This window comes from Aotus nancymaae, unplaced genomic scaffold, assembly GCF_030222135.1.
Source record: "Aotus nancymaae isolate 86718 unplaced genomic scaffold, 86718_ANA_hifiasm-v0.15.2.pri h1tg000025l, whole genome shotgun sequence".
NCBI classification, from domain to species: Eukaryota; Metazoa; Chordata; class Mammalia; order Primates; family Aotidae; genus Aotus; species Aotus nancymaae.
Genome location: NW_026988438.1, coordinates 30,092,218 through 30,110,887, shown reverse-complemented (window position 1 = coordinate 30,110,887; position 18,670 = coordinate 30,092,218). Strand labels below are relative to the sequence as shown.

General features: G+C 33.8%; 1 protein-coding gene across 2 annotated transcripts in view; it reads left to right on the top strand.

Annotated features, from left to right (window-relative positions):
• The window catches only part of ZNRF2 (zinc and ring finger 2), an 89,566-nt gene that overhangs the window by 64,531 nt on the left and 6,365 nt on the right, over positions 1 to 18,670 (top strand). For both annotated transcript variants that reach the window (XM_064380499.1, XM_021675005.2), the window contains exons 3-4: positions 9,864 to 9,969; positions 16,460 to 16,539. In XM_064380499.1, coding sequence (XP_064236569.1) covers positions 9,864 to 9,969; positions 16,460 to 16,517 — 164 coding nt within the window. In that variant the 3' untranslated portion in view covers positions 16,518 to 16,539. The remainder of the gene's footprint in view (positions 1 to 9,863; positions 9,970 to 16,459; positions 16,540 to 18,670) is intronic.

Here is an 18,670-nt window from a genome sequence, read left to right as displayed (position 1 = left end):
TGTCCCAGAGATTCTGGTATGTTGTGTCTTTGTTCTCATTGGTTTCAAAGAACTTATTCATTTCTGCCTTAATTTAGTTATTCACCTAGTAGTCATTCAGGAGCAGCTTGTTTCATTTCCATGTAGTTGTGCAGTTTTGAGTGAGTTTCTTAATCTTGAGTTCTAATTTGATTGACCTGTTGCCTGAGAGACTGTTTGTTATGATTTCCATTCTTTTGCATTTGCTGAGGAGTGTTTCACCTCCAATTATGTGGTCAATTTTAGAATAAGTGTGATGTGGTGCTGAGAACAATGTATATTCTGTTGATTTTGGGTGGAAAGTTCTGTAGATGTCTGTTAGGTCTGCTTGGTCCAGAGCTGAGTTCAAGTCTTGAATATCCTTGTTAATTTTCCGTCTTGTTGATCTAATATTGACAGTGGGGTGTTGAAGTCTCCCACTATTATCATGTAGGAGTCTAAGCCTCTTTATAGGTCTCTAAGAACTTGCTTTATGAATCTGGGTGCTCCTGTATAGGGTGCGTATATATTTAGGATAGTTAGCTCTTGTTGGATTGATCTCTTTACCATTATGTAATGCCCTTCTTTGTCTGTGTGTGGTTTTTTTATCTTTGTTGGTTTAAAGTCTGTTTTATCAGAGACTAGCATTGCAGCCCCTGCTTATTTTGGCTTTCCATTTGCTTGGTAGATATTCCTCTATGGCTTTATTTTGAGCCTATGTGCATCTTTGCACATAAGATGGGTCTCCTAAATATAGCACACTGATGGGTATTGATTCTTTATCCAATTTGCCACCCTGTGTCTTTTAAATGGGACATTTAGCCCGTTTACATTTAAAGTTAATATTGGTAAGTGTGAATTTAATCCTATCATTGTGATGCAAGCTGGTTATTTTCTTTCTTTTCTTTTCTTTTCTTTCTCTCGCTCTCTCCTGCTCTCTCCTGCTCTCTCCCTCCCTCCCTCCCTCCCTCATTTTATTCTGCCTCTATAATAGGTGCATATTTAATTTTTTTGCTGTGATCTCCCTCATCCATTACTGCATATACTTACATAGTTAATGCTCTTTCTCAGTTATATAATGTTACAAGTTATAGAATCTCTCATTACCCATGTCGGTCATACTGTCACCTTTTTTCTCAAACAGAAAAATATAGAATAAAAGTTATTTCTCTTTTGTGAGCCTGTCAGTAGCTTGTCACAGGAAGACTTTTTGTTTGAATATGGAAGTTGTTCCTGGGAGCAGGAAGAGTTTTTATTTTCAGCTCAACTCTGTGACTTCTTTCCAGTGCTTTCACTATCAGTAAGAGCAACGTTCTCCCCTGTTTTTAGATTCACTCAGGTACTGCTGACTGCTTGGGCAATTTAAAGATTAGTAGACATTGACCAAGTCCAGTGAAAATAAATAAACCTTTTTTCAAATCAGTGTTTTTCACCCTTTCCTTAGAACAATTAAAAAGAAAAAAAAAATTTGATGGTGGCACATGCCTATAGTCTCAGCTACTCAGGATGCTGAGACAGGAGAATTGCTTAAGCCCAGGAGGCAGAGGCTGCAGTGAGCCTAGATTGCATCACTGCGTTCCAGCCCGGGTGTCAGAGCAAGTCTCTGTCTCCAAAAAAAAAAGAAAAAATCATTTCACACTTGCTGTTTCTTTATTTTCACATGATTACAGTACCTGGGGTTTCAAATGAATCTAGTTTTATATTCTCCAGGATCTAGCAATTAGTCAGTTATTTTAGTAGTTGAGGAGCAAGATAAAGGGATTAAGAAAGAATTCTCAGTTGTTCATGTTGCATAAGTTCTAATTTAGTCAGAGCTGCTGGTTCTTAGATACTTGATTTTTCTAAATATGTAGCATTTTGTGCTTTGCCTTATTATCTCAGGAATGGACATTTAAAACATTTTTCCTTTTCATACATACTTTTAATACCTGACCATGTATAATAAACAAGGATTTATTCGTAAACTTGGCATATTTACGTATTCAGTGCTTTTTGGTTGAGTGGCCGATAGGAATTTCCAGGATAAAAAAGTCAATACACTTAAAAATTAAAAAAAAAAAAAAAAAAAAAAAAGATCTGACTTCAGCTGAGTCACCAAAACCACAAGTAGTCAAAGTGCTCAAGTCAGTGGCAACAACAACCCTTTGCTTTGGGGCATTTTTTCTGTTCATTGTCTCTTCACTTGTTGCTTGGTGTTTTCCTTAGTCTTCTGAGATCTGTTGCTTCATTAGTTGTTCAAGAAATATTTATTGAGCACTTACTATGTGCAAAACACTATGCTCCATTCTGGGATAAGCAAAATCTACAAGGTCCCTACCCTCATGGGAATTTACCCTGTTTAATACAAAGGTGGCAAAGTATTGGCCACATCTGACTCACAGTCATGTTTTATTTGGCTTACACAGTATCAGATATGTTTTTTGAGTATTTGGAAATGAAAATATTCACCTGAATACCCAAATTTCCACCTGCTTTAAATCTACATCTGGCCACCCTAGGCCTTTATTTTCCCATGGCATTCTACTCTTAACAGCAGCTGCCCCTTTTAGATAGGACTGCATGTACCAGTTTGCCCCTCTATTCTCTAAAAATAAACCAAGACCAAATTCAATGGGCATTTATTGTCACAATTGTACTGTTCCTTTTTCTTATAAAATATTTAAAATGAGCTACATCTTTAGGCATCTGAGTTTGTGACCTGTGCATACTGATTATAGTCAGCCTGCTAAACATCTCACAGCCTCTAGAAACAGAAGAGAAAAAGCCTTATATACTCCACTTTGAACAAAAGCATAGGAGATACACACATTGTAATACTACTACTCAAATTCATTCTGACGGAATATTGAATCCTGATTTATAAATCTAATGATAGTTCTCATGTAACGTTTGATATGTACTGTTGCATGTTGTAATAGCTGTTTGAATTGGTATTTTCCAGCTTACTTGAATATTGCTGTAGTAAAATTTTGTATACATTCAGCTAACATTTAGTGCCTTTTACATATTTTCACACTTATTAGATTTATTTTTAATCATCAGTATTAAAGACCGTGTGAGATGTAGCTGTTATGACTTGCAATTTATTTTATGAAAATGAGGCTCAAAGAGGTTTGTGACTTGTCCAAAGCTCAAGCCTATTCTTTTTCCATGAGACTGCCTTCATTTGCATTATCTCCTTAGATCTTCACGAGGATCCTAAGAGACAGGTCCAGCAGGTTTCATCATTGTTACCACTTTAGATTGCAGAAAACAAGCTCAGAGTCCTTTCTTGCCAATAATCATGTTGCTACTATTCAGAACATACCTGCTCTATTCCAGGTATATTGCTAGGCATTTGAGAGGTATTACTTATTTCTACCACTCCCCTGTGAGGTAGGTACTTTTATCCTGTTATATTCCCAAATAAATTGGAAGAGTTAGCGTTTCAAGCCGAACTGTAAATTCTTTTAAAAAAATTGCTACATATTACTCACATTGCTAGACTCTTTTATTACCATTATGAGCCTGCATACATTAAAATTTAATACATTTGTCTAATATTAAAAGTACACAATAATAAGCTTGAAAATCAGATAAGGATATTTGCTTTGTTTTTTTCGGAACTGGTGCTTTTCTTTCCATAAGGATTGAAGAGAAATGAACCTGAAATTTTACTTCAAAGTATAGTTTATTCTATTTTGGTTTGTATTCAATAGTTCCATTTTGTTGTTGTTGTTCATGTGGACAACTCATTTAGAAAAATATTTGTTTAGATTTTAGCAAATCAGTGTAATGGCTTTTAAGTTTTAGTTTCTTGTTTTGTGATAAAGAGGGCATAGGAAAATTATCTTAGTTTGATTTGATGGTTGGGAAATAACTGGCAATCTAATAATTTCTTGGACAACTTGTGTGATGACTTGTAGCTTGTTAGATACTTAATTTTACAAAATACTTAATACTGAGTTAGCTTTTTAAGGTAAGTTAGGAGCAAAAAGGGCCAAGAAAGCTATGGCTGAGTGTGGAGTTTTAGTATTCCTTTTGTATATTGTAGTTTTTAGAGTTTCTGATTTGTGTTCCATTTTATTTTAGTTACATTTCCTTGGCAAATTCACCAAATTTCGATTTCCAGAATATTCCCAAGAGTATAAACTTTTTTTTTAAGAAGTCATCAAAAGAGTCACAAATTCTATTTCCTCCTGAAGAATTAGTATTAATTTTACATTAAGTTTATAACAGTGCAGATGAAGGTTAGCTAGCTACATGTTTAACAATCAATTCTTAGTTACATTTTAAACTAGAGAAGCATTGAAAAAGTAATTTTCAGTGGCATCTAGGCAAAGAAGCCCAGATTAATAAACGTTATTCCCATATTTTTATTGATATATTTATCTTACAGTGAAAATGGCAGCTTCCCTTTGTTAAATATCATTTCTAAGCCTATTTATGTTTGAGTACAGTAATAGCTTATGGATCTGTAATTGAAAGAATTAGTTAATGTTACATCCTTTTATACCTATAAGATAACTTAATATCTGAAAGTATTGTTAAAACGTGTGAGCCCCAACTTTTTGTCCTTTGAGTAACTGCTTTTTACTAATGTTGTAAATTTTTTTAATTCTTGATTTTTCTAGGGATTATTTCACATTTCAGCTGCTTTTGTTTTCTACTGCTATCATTGAGGGTTCAAGAACAAAAAATAAGTCTTCAGGTAAAATGCCTGATCCATAATAGTGCTTGGCATTGTATTTTGCTGAAAAGATCATATACCTGTTTGGATGCTTGATCTGAAAATAAACTTGTGCTGATTATGAAATTTTCGCATGAAGTTTCCTTGGCTGCCTCTAACAAATTCAGTCTTACTTGTTGATTTGGTTTTTTTTTTGTTGTTAAGAATTTTGGCTGTTTGCTTTTTTTTTTTTTTTTTTTTTTAATGTTGTCTTGATCTGCAGTAACTATATGGATATGTGCTTGGACCTGCTAAGTATTTTAATTTTGCATATTTGGCTGCTTAAATTTTAAGTAATTTCTTTGGACAATGCAAATTTTAAGAGCTTGAGAAGCTGTAAGTGAAATATCAAGTAACAAGTTTGTAACTAGTTTTTAAATGTGTGTTTATTAGCTATTATATATTTTAAGGTTTTATATTTTACCTAGATTAAATTAAAAATTCAGTTTCTCAGTTGCACAGGCCACATTTCAAATGCTGTTTTCAGGCCATATGTGGCTAGTGGTTACCATTGCAGACAGCACAGATAAAAGATGTTTTTTCATCACCAATAGTTCTGTTGGACAGGGCTGTTTTAAATTGTGTAAACAGTTAATTGTAAGGTCATTTTTGATACCAGTTATTTTATCCAGAAGGTAAAGCATGTGACCAGTCTTGAGAATACTTCCTTCAGATATGTAGTTTGAGTATTTAAAACTTAGTTGTTTGAAACAGTTCAGTTGCTTTGGTATTTATGCTACTTTAAAGTGAAATTGTTTCTTGTGGCAGAATTCATGAAGTAGGAAAAATGCCAAGGACTTAGTCTAAATTTGAATCCTGACCCCAGGACTTTACTAGTTTAGTAACTTCTGGTAAGTTACTTTACTTCTTGGAGCCTCAGTTTCCTTATGTGTAACAATAGTTACTTCATCGGATTAACATGTGACTTAAATATATCTAAAAGCACATTTAAAAGTGCATGTTTTTAATCCTGTAAAAATATAGAATGAAGCGAAAACATAAATTAATTAGGCAGTGTCGTTTGCTTGGGGAGTTGTTCCCAGCCTGGCAGTTATAATAGGGTGACTAGAAATGACTAAGTCAGGAAGAAGTTCCTGGTCTTCATGGAGTTATTTGATGACACTGTGTAAGTTTGAAACAAGTAGAATACCAAGATGGAGAGAAAAGAAATAGGAAGATGACTGACTTTGTTTTTGGAGAGGTTCGTGAAGTACTATCTGATAATAAAAACTAATATTTTGTATAGTGTTTTTATAACTTACAAGGTTTGTCACACAATTCTTTAAAATTTTATCTCTAATATTTTGAGTACCTTTAACAGACTAATATTAAAGAAGAATAAAAGGAAACTCAAGGTTGAACATTTTTCAGGTTACATAGCTAACGTTGAGAATGGAAAATCATATTAAGTTTTCAACTTTAAATCTTAGGCTCTTTGTATTTCAACATGCTATTCTTCAATAGCAGTAGCATTTGTGAACCAGGCATATATTTCAGAATCTCCAGGGATTGGACTCAGGTACATAATAATTTTTTGGTATATGTTGAAAATGTACCCTTTGAAGTGATTCGAGTGCCCGCTTCTGGTTAAAAATCATTGCTCTTTTCCAGTCTTTTAACTTTTATTTTTCTGTAATCAGTACATCCAAATTAATGCATTGATGACATGAATAAGACAAAGCATTATATTGATAAGCAATTCGCTGAACTTTTACTACTCTAGATGTTGAGCTATGAGCAACAACACTTTTTTTTTCTTGAGGTGGAGTCTCATTCTCTCTCCCAGGCTGGAATGCAGTGGTGCCATCTTGGCTCACTGCAACCTCTGACTCCTGGGTTTAAGCGATTCTCCTGCCTCAGCCTCCCGAGTAACTTGGATCACAGGCGTCTACCACCATGCCTGGCTAATTTTTTTGGTAGAAACAGGGTTTCACCATGTTGGCCAGGCTGGTCTTGAACTCCTGACCTCAAGTGAACACGTTTAGTTCCCTATTTACAATTACATGTGTCTCCATTGATCATTGCTAATGGAGGAGGAATCCAGACTAGCCAGCTATGGTAGTTAAATCTGTGAGTGTTCCCTTCTCTGCTTCTTTAATACGAGTTTTAGCTAGTTAGTAGTCTACTCCGATATTCCAGTCCCGAATGTTGCCCCCTTAGTCCCTGTGCATGATATCTTCATGAACGTTTTCAACTGATTGGCTAAAGATTTTTAATCTTTTACCAACTGTCTTGAAGATGCTTTAGTATCCTGGGTTTAGTGGTATTTCCAGGTCCTGTTTAACTATGAATGTATCACATTACTAACAACTCTTTCACAATTGGGAAACCTAGTTACTTATGTGAAGGCGAAAGCTCAAAACTTTCCTTTGAATGAAAGTGTCATTATAGGGGTGGGAGAGGGGACTACTTTAGCAAACCCCCAGGTAGGTGGAAATTAATCATATTGCACAGTGAATTTTCAAAACGGAAAATGTTTTTAAACGTACTAAGACACATTCTATTGGAAACAAGACTTTACAATGTGAAAAGTTAAGCATTTGCTATTTGAAGCTGTAATCATGAGGTTTTGAAGTCAGAGTGAACTATCTTCTAACTCAGAGTTGCTCATCAAAATGCAATTGATCAGTGGCTACAGTGAGTTAACATTAGCTTTTAATTTTCTGAGCAGAGATTATTTCACTAGAAGCTATTTTTAGTGGATATTAGGCTGCTTTTGCACTGAAATCAGTGTGTTTGGAATGTTTTTACTGGTATACTTTTCTTGAACAGAAAATATAATTGTGAAGTACAGTTCTGATTGTTTTTTATTACTAGGGCTTACGGGAGCTTATTTTTAAAATGACTTCAACCCAGCATTCTGAATTACACTAAAAAGATTTTTTGAACTTAGAACCTGCAAAGCATCTAAGGGATAAGTCTTGCCCCTGTCAATTTTAAAATAGCATTGTGTTCTTAAAATATATATCATTCTGTTAATTATAGGCAGGTTGGATTTGTCTTTGTTGTACTATAAATTTTCTTATAAATAGGATAAAATTTAGACCTTTTAAAATATTCTCGTGTCAAAGACTTTGAAGAGCTCTGAAAACAAGATGCGTCTAAAATCGATGTTGCATCATAGTTTAATGGAAGCATTTTTTTTTTACTTGGTGATATATAAAGCTAATGGTGCATATTATGACCATTGATGTTTTAGGTTTGATAAAAAGTAGTGGGTGACTTTTTGAAGTTGGTTGTAAACTTACATAATTATTTGATAAGATGGTATATTTTTGTGGTGAAAAAATATGTAAGTGGTGAGAAGATACCATATTATTTGGAATTATAGACCTTTATCAAGTTTTTTTAGTGTTTCTTTTAGATCCTTTTGTTTTTGTTCTCACTGCTCTCAGTTAGATGCTTTACATTATACTTTTTCCTTATCTGAATCTCCTATTGAAAGATACCAGAACAATAAGAGAAAAATGGAGATCAAGAGAACAAGAAAAGGCATGGGGTGCAGGATGGGGTGTGAGTAGTGGGTAGGATCTCTAGGGCCAAGAGAAAAAGAATGGGGAAAGGGAGTGCACTTCAGGGAAGTGATAATAACATTTTCCATTTCCAGCTTTGCTTGTCCAGAAGTCTTTACCTGCTTAAGTTTCTGATTGTAATATATTAGCTTGTGAGCTGTCCAATAGTTAGCTGAAATCACTCCTAACATATTCCGTCCATTCAGCTGATATAAACCCTTCTTGCTGAGGCCTTGCTTATTCTGCAGAAGGTGCCCTGTTACCTCCTCCAGCCTTCTGAGTAAATCATCTGCTGGTATCTTCTCTTGTGTAGACCAAATAGAGTCTGTGTTCCCTCTTAATGTGCAGCCTCAAAATGAATAATTAAAGGGAAGAACCAACTCTTATAGAATGAATTTTTCTGCTATGTATTATTACAGATATGTATACAATTGAATTTGTTGATTGCTTTTTATAGGAGGAATGGGCATACCAAACAAATACTTAACTTTAGAATACTTCCTTGCCTTTCTCTTTCTTTCAGAATTTAGGTAGAAATTGATGTAGTCTTTCTCATTTAGCATATTTGACTTTTTTATTTCAAATAGCAGTAATTTGTTTATTTCTAGTATAAATTCATATTGCATGTTCCTGCTTTAGCTTTCCATTGTCTAAACGAAAAACATATACTTTGGAGAAGTTTATTCATGTTCTTCAGTAATGGCATGTTTCAGTCTTCATTTAAAAAAAGAGTCACAAAATAAATCTGACTTTACATACTCTATTTTAAGCAAACTGCTTTTAAAAGTTAGCATTTAACATTAGAATGCAATATATATATAAAACCATGTATAAAATCCATGTATAAAACATGGATTGAGAGAACCTTTTTCATTTTTTTCAAAGGAACATTTGCATTATAAAGAGATTTACCCTTGGAGATTTTAAGCACACTATAGAGGTTTTTTGTTTCTGTTTTTGTTTTGTTTTGTTTTGTTTTTCTTAATACCCTGCAGATCCTTTTGGAAGCCACTCCATTTGATGCCTGGAGTAGGCTTGGCATTGTCATGGAAAAAGATTATGAAGAATTGCTGCATTCAATTCTGAAATCCTGAAATTTCCAAAAGTCTGTTTCAGAATTTACGTAAAAGTTTTGATATTCCTTTGCATTTTCTTGAGTTAAGCAACTTTTAAAACTCCCACATTCAGGGTGATTTATTGAACTTACCCAATTTTATTAGAATTTTAAAAATTATAATAGTATTTTATTTTCATGTCTTTTCACCACATTACACTATAAAATTCTTTGAACTACCTTGGGCAAACTAAAGGAAAAGAAATTCTGTGGTACAAATAACTAGCTTACTGATAAAGTTGTAGAACAAAATCTATGCAAGTTGAGTGCTGCTGTACTATCTTTGCTTACTGTAATGCTTCATTAAGATAGAAATGAAAACTCGAGATATTGGAAGTAAAGTAAAGGTAAACATTTTTCAGTCATGTATGAATAGTATTTCAAATACAGGTGCTGAGTTTTATGTATTTCTGATGAAGAGATAAGCCAAGTAAGGTGGAATCACAACTCTTTATCAGTTAGCATTCACAAAATTGTTTTTTCAATTTGATGGATAATTATATTGTCCTGAATTCATTTTCTCTTTCTTCAGAGGATGTACTGAGTAAAGATGCTGGGGAATGTGCAATATGCCTTGAAGAACTGCAGCAGGGAGATACTATAGCAAGACTGCCTTGTCTATGCATATATCATAAAGGGTAAGTTCACCAAATTAGTGTTAGAGTAAAAGCTTATTCTCACAGTTTCAAACATTATAATTAGGACTGAAAAGGAATCTTCATTGAAACCACCCCTTTCCTGCCCCACACACTCTTCTTAAAACTTAATGACCTTTTTTCTCTACTTGAACTAAGACTTGAACCCACATCTATTTGAATTCAAAAGTCTGCTATTTTTAAAGCATTTACTATGACCTAGCTGTTGTTCATAACTTCTTAAATAGGTTATCTAATGTAAGCCTTGTAATCATTGCATTTTACAATTGAGGAAATAAGCTAATGGACAGTATGGAATTTCCCCAAGATTACAAGGCTAGTAAATGGCAGAGCTGAGATTCCAGTAGATTTGAAATCTGTTTGACTCCAAAACCTGTCTGGTTATATGGTCTTCTTGCTTTTAGAGTGATACAGGAAAAACTGGGGATTAAAAAAAAAATTTAAGGTAACCACAAAAAGAAAACTGTGACTTTCAAACTGATGAAAATACATTACTTAATACTTAAAGGTGGGGTGGGAAAAAATTTAGAGAAAACAGAATAAATAAGACAAAATAGAGAGACAAAAATATATCCAGATATATCAGTTATAATAAATGTACATAGAACAAACTCACCAGTTGAAAAACTGATTGAAAGGTTGGGATATGTAGTTGATTAAAAACACATTTAAACATAAGGATACATAAAATTTGAAAGTAAAAGGATAGAAAACTACATCTAGGCAAATATTAACTAAAAGAAAATTTGCAAAGCTAAACTAATATTACACAAAGCAAACTGTACAGCAAAAAGCATTATTATGGATAGAATTACTTTGGAATGACAAAAAGTATATGACATTCTATTTTTATGTATTTAATAACATCTCAAAAGATTTATGAAACCCTTAGACGAAATTAAGAAATTTATCATCATAATGAGACATTTCAGTACATCTTTTATTGAGTCAAGTCACATACACAAAAAATGAATCAAGACCTAGAAAAATAGAGTAATGCAGTTAACAAGTTTGATCTAATTGATGTGAATATATATTTGTATCTGTGCCTATCAATTAGAGAATACATATTTTTCAACCACACATGAATTATTATAGAAATTGATCATGTCCTAGGCCATAAAGCAAATCACAGCGAAGTACCAAGAAGGTACCATATAGGGTGCTGTACACTGACTGCTATTAGATGTCACTAATAAAAAGATAAATAATCCTCATACATACTTTTGAGTAACTTGTGGATCAAAGAAAAAATCATCGTGGAATACAGGAAATACTCAGAACTGAATAACTGATGTTTTTGACAAGTACCTAGAGTGATCCTCAGAAGGTTTATGTTACAGTAGAAAGGAAGGGTGAAAACCCAATAAGCCAAGTTTCTTGCTTAAGAAATTAGAATAGTAACAGCAGGATAAACACAAATAAAATAGAAGAAAATAATTAAGACCAGAGAAGAAGTTTTAAAATGACACACTAGAGAACCACAAAGCTATCAGTTGGTTCAGAACAGGATTGCCTCTAGAGGAAAAAAATGAGGAATGTGAATTCATAGTAGAAATTTAAAATAATGAGAAAAAATTGGCCTATAGAGGCAATGTGACAATGAGTTCTATCAGATATCCAAAGAACAGCACAGAAAGTAGAAGAAGGTGGAAGGTTCTCCCATTTATTTTGTGAGAAAAGTATGAACTTCATACCAAACTCAGGTCTAAGGACAGTACAGGAAAGAAAATTAGAAAGCAGTCACGTTTATGAACATAGATATAAAAATCCAAAAGCATTTCAGCAAACCCAGCTCAACAATATGTATCAAACAGTATGTATCTAAAATAATGCCTCATGACCAAGTTGAATTTATGCTAGGAATGCAAAGATACTGCAAGTTAGAAAATGTATAGATGTAATTTACTACATTAACAAAGGAAAAAAAACATTTAACCCAATAAATGTGAGAAAGCCTTCAGTAAAATTCTATACTTGCATATTAATGATTTAAGAATAAAAGCTAAGAATAAATATTAGATAAATTATTAAAATTTATAAGAGTTCAGCAGGGTTGCCAAATATGAGATCAACCTATGGAAATAAGTTGCATTCAGATTGTAGTAAGAAAAAAGGAAATACAACTTAAAAAATTACAAATGTCTACAGAGACTAAAATGACTATAAGGCATATTAGGATTAATTCTATAAAAGATATGTAAGACTTTTCTTTAGATAAAATTTTAAAACTTTATTGAAAGATATAGGCAATCTGAAATAAATGTGGACATGTATCATATTGCAGATAGGAAGACTCAGTGTCATAATGATGTCATTTTGCCTCAGATTGACCTATATAGTTAATGCTACCTTAGTCAAATCTCAGTTAGTTTGTTTCTGAAACTACATGGGGACCAAGAAGTGAAGGGCCGAGAACGGTTAAGACACTCGTGAAGAAGAACACCATGTTGGTGAGGCTTGTCCTGTACAGATTTATTATAAGACCATATGAAGACAGTATGGAAATGGCACAGGTGAGCCAATGGAATGGAATGGAGTCCATAAACACTTGTGCCTATCTGGAGAGACTGCATAGCATGGGAGTTAAGAGCATGGACTTTGAAGTCAAGATGCTCAGCATTTGAATCCCAGCTCCTTCACTAATTCTCTATGTGATCTTGGTCAAGTTAGTTTTTCTCTCTCTCAGTTCATAAGATGAGGACAGTAGAAACAACTTCATAGAGTTATAAGGGTATAAACGAGTTAAGTTTTGGAAAGTGCTGGCACATACATGATAGATACTATATAAATGTTTGTTGAATAAACGAGAAAAAATTGATTTGTCAGAGATGGAATTACAGTATAAGAGAGAAAGAATGAACTATTCAGTAAATGGTGCTGGGATCAATTGGTTATTGATACAGAAAAACAGTTCAGTCCTTATCTTGCATTTGACATAAAAGTCGATTCCAGGTTGAATAAATGCCTGCCTCTGAGAACCAAAATCTAAAGTGATGAGGAAAGAAAATAGTGGAAATGTTTTTGACCTCTTGATAGAAAATTATTTTTTGTCTAGGATACACCTGCCCCCCCGCCCGAGAAGTAATTTCAAGATTGATAAATTTGGCTATATTAAAATTTAAAACTTACTTGTATCATGACACTGCAAAAAGTTAAAAACTAGGCCTCAGACTAGGATTATTTTTCAGCACATATAATAAAAGAGGTTTGGTATTGGAAATAATGTTCTCCTTCTGTGACTTTCTGTAATGCACTCATTGCAGTTGGTAAATGGGAGAGTGAAGACAATATAGTAACATGATCTTACTGGTTCTACATAAGATTTTCCAGCACATTAATGTTCTACTTCGTCAGATAACAGCTGATGAAAGCATATACGCTAACACAGTGAGCTGTGTAAGAATACAGTATACCCATTTCCCCACGTTCTTATTCTTAGTTTAATTAGCCCATGGGCTTTGTTGTGGAGTCCTTATTTCACACTTTTTTCTTCATAACTTAGCAGTCTCAATCCTACCTTAATCCTCTTTCTGTAAAGCTAACTTCACCATTAAAAAATATGTATTTGCAGTAGTGTTTTATTGATTAGGAATGAGCATGCCTTTGTTCTGGTTGTAAAATTGTGTTATTTGAGTAGTCTGCCTTTAACCCGAATTTTCCCCCAAGCCCTGTTACTTTTAGCTTTCAATTTTGTGGAAAGCAGTGTTGATCAAAAACCTGTATATTATAACTGAAATACCTGGATGATAGCTTCTTAGAAAACTATCAGTCAATTCAGAAAAAAAAAGGACCCTCAGTTGGCCAATAAATATAAATAGATGTATTTGGTAGATAACCCTGGATGCAGTACATGTGTACTGCACATAGTAGATAAAGCTGTGTGCAGTACATATCCTACAACTCAGTAATTCCACCCCTACATATATGCCCTGGAGAAACTCTTGATCTTTTGCTCTAAGACAGTGCCACTATTCAAAGTGCAGGTCCAGAAGGCGTTAAGGAACTTCTGCTAGTTAAATCAACACTATGCTGCTTTTATTGAGAAAATCTTGCTGTGATTTTTTTCTTTTAAGTTATTTCAAACAGTGTGATTAGTGAGAAAATTAACTTCTATTTGGGCGCAAACTCCTTAACCTCAAAGAATGTTCATAGCATCATTGAAAATATCCATCAGTAAAAGAATGTATATATAAAGTATATATATTAATATAATGGAATGCTGTGCACAATGAAAATGTAAAAACAGGCTGGGCGTGGTGGCTCATGCTGTAATCCCAGCATTTTGGGAGGCCAAGGCAGGTGGATCGCCTGAGGTCAGGAGTTCAAGACCAGCCTGACCAACATGGAGAAACACTGTCTCTACTAAAAAAAACCCAAACAAACAAACAAACAAACAAAAAAACCAGAAATTAGCTGGGTGTGGTGGCAGGCGCCTGTAATCCCAGCTACTTGGGAGGCTGAGGTAGGAGAATCACTTGAACCTGGGAGGCAGAGTTTGCAGTAAGCTGAGATGGCATCACTGCACTCCAGCCTGGGTGACAGAGCAAGACTCCGTCTCAAAAAACAAACAAAAAACAAAAATGTAAAAACAAGAGAGTTACTAATAATTGCACATCTCAAATTGAGCAAAAAAAAGCAAGTTACAAAAAGCATAATGGTGTTTTATGGTAGAATTTATATAAAATTTTAAACATGGAGGCAGTACTACATGTTGTTTTAGAATATACGCATACATAGTTATATACAGTAAGAAGATGCCCAAGAATGAAAAGTACCAAATTGAGGGTAGTGCTTTCCTACTGGGGCTGAGAGAAAGGAATATAGTAATGCAAATAACAAATGAATATAGCTTAGAATGGAACATATGTGGATTGATAGAAGTTTATGAGAAGAGGACCTGGGGTTTTAAATGAGGACCTGGGGTTTTAAATGATTACTTTCTCATGATGAACCAAAATTACATGGTTGTAAAATAAGGAGTACTCATGTTAGATTGCAGATAGATGCTATTCAGATATGTTATGAATTAACATAACATATCTGGAGTATTTTGTTTAATTATCAGAATTTCATTTTAAGAGGTTTTCTGGCAGTGGAACTTCCAGTGCCAAGTGATAGAGAGCAGGCTGAAAAAAATGTTTTAAGCCAAACTGGGCATATATTTAGAGAACAAACGTCTTCACTGCAACTGAAATTTAGTTATTTGAAAGAACCTGTTGATGTGGTACTCTACCTTTCTTCTTTTTAATTTAATCTATCACTTTTATCTATCAAACCAACGTATTTGGATATGAGGATGATAAATGTGGATTTTGCCCTTCAGCATATTAACCAAGCCTTATAGCTTTGTGGCATATGCAAATTTGAAATATGTCACCAATGAAGATATTGATCAGGTTAAATCCTTCTTGGATAACTTGCTAGCTGTTGGGCAAGTAATAGCTAGTTAGGAGACCTTGATTTTTGTCATCTATCATGGTACTTTGAAATAGAACTTTCTACCATGATGGAAATGTTCTATATCTGTGCTGTCCACTAGAGTAGTCATAAGCCTTGTTGCTGTTAAACACTTGAAATGTGGCTAGTGTATACACTGCAGGGGAAAAAGAAACAACAGGAAAAAAAAAGAAATGTGGCTAGTGTGACTGAGGAACTGGATTTTTTCTTTTTTTTAATCTTTTTTTTTTTTAATTGTACTTTAGGTTCTGGGGTACATGTGCATGGCAAGATGGTTTGCTGCCTTCCTCCCCCCGTCACCTATATCTGGTATTTCTTGCCACATTATCCCTCCCCACCCTCTGCTATCCCTCCCCTAGTTCCCCCCACTTTTATTTAATCTTAAGTAACCAGTGTGTGGCTCTTATCTACTCTATTGGACAGTGCAGATTTACTATGATGATGATCATATGCACCCGAATATTTAACTTCTAATAAAATAAGATCATGAAAATACTTTACAAATGCAGATGAATTATGATATATTTGTGTATGTATATGTATTACATAGTGGGATAGAATTTAAATATTCAATAATCACATATAAATATAGCTTTAAATGTGAAATATTGGCAAGGATTAAAATTTAAAAGCTATTTTTTATTACATTTATACGTGACATGAACAGGTTGATAATGTTCATAAATGAATAATTGTTTTGAAAAGATAAATTATCCAAATTTGTCATTCAGTTTTGATATTGGTCAAGTGGTAGTTCTTCAGATTGTCTTTTGGGAGTAGTTCTGTTTGAATTTTGAAGTGCTTCATAGCATAATTTTGCAAAGGTTTTTTTTTTCTTAATCACTTAGAATAATCAAAATATAAACATTCTTATCTGTTATTTATGTCTGCCAAATATAATTTAAAATACTGATTTTTTTCCTGCAAAAACATATATTAAAGTCAAGTAAGTATTTCATGATATAAATAATTAATAAAGTATCTCAATTTTTCTGGTTTTGTTCCTTTCTAGCTGCATAGATGAATGGTTTGAAGTAAATAGATCTTGCCCTGAGCACCCTTCAGATTAAGCATCAACTTCCTGTTTTATAGGTAATTTTTTTTTGTAATTATTTTTTAAAGTGTTAACCACATTACATATTCTAAACCATTTTTATTTATTAATTTACTCATTGAAGTGCATGAGTGTGTGTATGTATGATTCAGACACTTAGGCTATTGCATAGAAAAACTTACATTAAAAATATTGTATAATTCTAATTGTTGGTTGAGTGCATTGGCTCACGCCTGTAATCCCAGCACTTTGGGAGGCCTAAGGCAGGTGGACCACTTGAGGCCAAAAGTTCAAGACCATCCTGGCTAAATAAAAACTCTGTCTCTACTAAAAATACAAAAATTAACCAGGCATGGTGGTGCACGCTTGTAATCCCAGCTACTCAGGCTGCTGAGGCACAAGAATCACTTGAACCCAGGAAGTGGAGGTTGCAGTGAGCTGAGATCATGTCAGTGCACTCTAGCCTGGGTGACAAAGTGAGATTCTCTCAAAAATAAACAAACCAAAAAATAATAATTCTTATCATTTAGTAGTATTATGTGCCAGTTGTTGTTGTAAGCATTTTAACATCTATTAGTAACTCATCTAATTGTTACAATAACCCTTTTGAGCTCGTTACCATTACCATTTCTATTACGCAGATGAAGAAATTAAGTATAGAAAGGCTAAGAAACTTGATTTTTCAAGGTCATATAACTAGTTTGTTGGTGAGGATGAAATTTGAACCAAGGCATTCTGGTTCCAAAGACTGTTCTTAGCAATTTTGCTCTTTTTAGATAGGAAGATTTTCTTCAAAAAGTTGCATCATAAATTTATTCAATTTAACCATTTGCTTTTACATCTTTAGCATGTAATAAAGTGCCTGTCTATATAGTAGGCAGAAAATAAAGTTGCATTTTAAAACTGAAAAAAGAGCTAGTTTTGTTCTGCTGATTTAAGTTTTTCATGGTTCTGCATTATCTGAAAATGCAGATTGATAACCTCAATTGGGTATTTTCATAGGGCCTTTTTTTTTTCGTTTTTCATGAAGTACATTAAATTGGTATCACTTAGCTTTGAAAAAAATAAAGGTTAGCTTAATTGCTATCTTCATATATATGAAAAGCTATTATGAGAAGAATTGCAGAGATGATGTAAAACATTGGATTGTTATAAGAAGACAGAGCATTTTACCTAATCCTAGAATTGTTTCAGGAGTTAGAGTCTGTTTGTTCAGGGACTCATGACAGTACAGCAGGCTTTTCTGGGACGCTGAGATTGTTGACAGGGAACTAGACCAGATGATATCCTGAAGTCTATTCCTGTGCTGGTCCCCCCATTTCCTTTTATTTCAGTAACTTTTCTTAATTTTGAGAATAAAAGTATTGAGGTAATAAACACAGTCAAGGAATTCTGTTGCTGTATTGATGGAAGATGATTTAAGAGTAGCAGATTAGAATATTGACTGAGAAGATTTGAGTGATAGCAGCAATAGCACCTGAAATGAGAACTGCAGGTGAGTGTCATAAGACTATGCATGTGTGTGTGAAATGTAAAAGCCTTGGTAAACTATAGAGTACTAAAAGACTATCAGACTTTTAACCTTTACTGTAAATCGTGCCTTGACACATTTAAAATATGAATTGAGGCTGATTGTGGCTCACACCTGTAATCCCAGGATTTTGGGCCGCTGAGGCGAGAGGATTGCTTGAGACCAGGAGTTCGAGGCTGCAGTAAGCTATAAACACACCAGTGCACTCCTGCCTGGGTGACTGAGCAAATCCCTGTCTAAATAAATAAATAAACTGTGAACAGAAGTAAGAATGCTGGGCAAGAGTAGTATGGTGGTGGAGTGGTATTTTTAATATATGTGCTCATATGTTTTTATTTCACTATAGAAAAGGTTTGGAATGCCTTCTTTGTCACCTTATATTTGAGACAATAAAATGAAACTGTGGCTAAAATTATAGAAGCATTTTAAGAGAAGTACTGAAAACTGAAGCTAAGAAAATGAGAGCTTTTTTATCTTAGTATTTTACATGCCAAAGTAATGCATCTAAATCCTTCACCTATAGGTAAAATTTGTCTTTTTAGAGTCTTTCTTAGTGTATTTTGGGCTACTATAACAAAATACCTTAGATGAGTAATTTATACATGACAGAAATTTAATGCTTACAGTTCTGGAAGCTG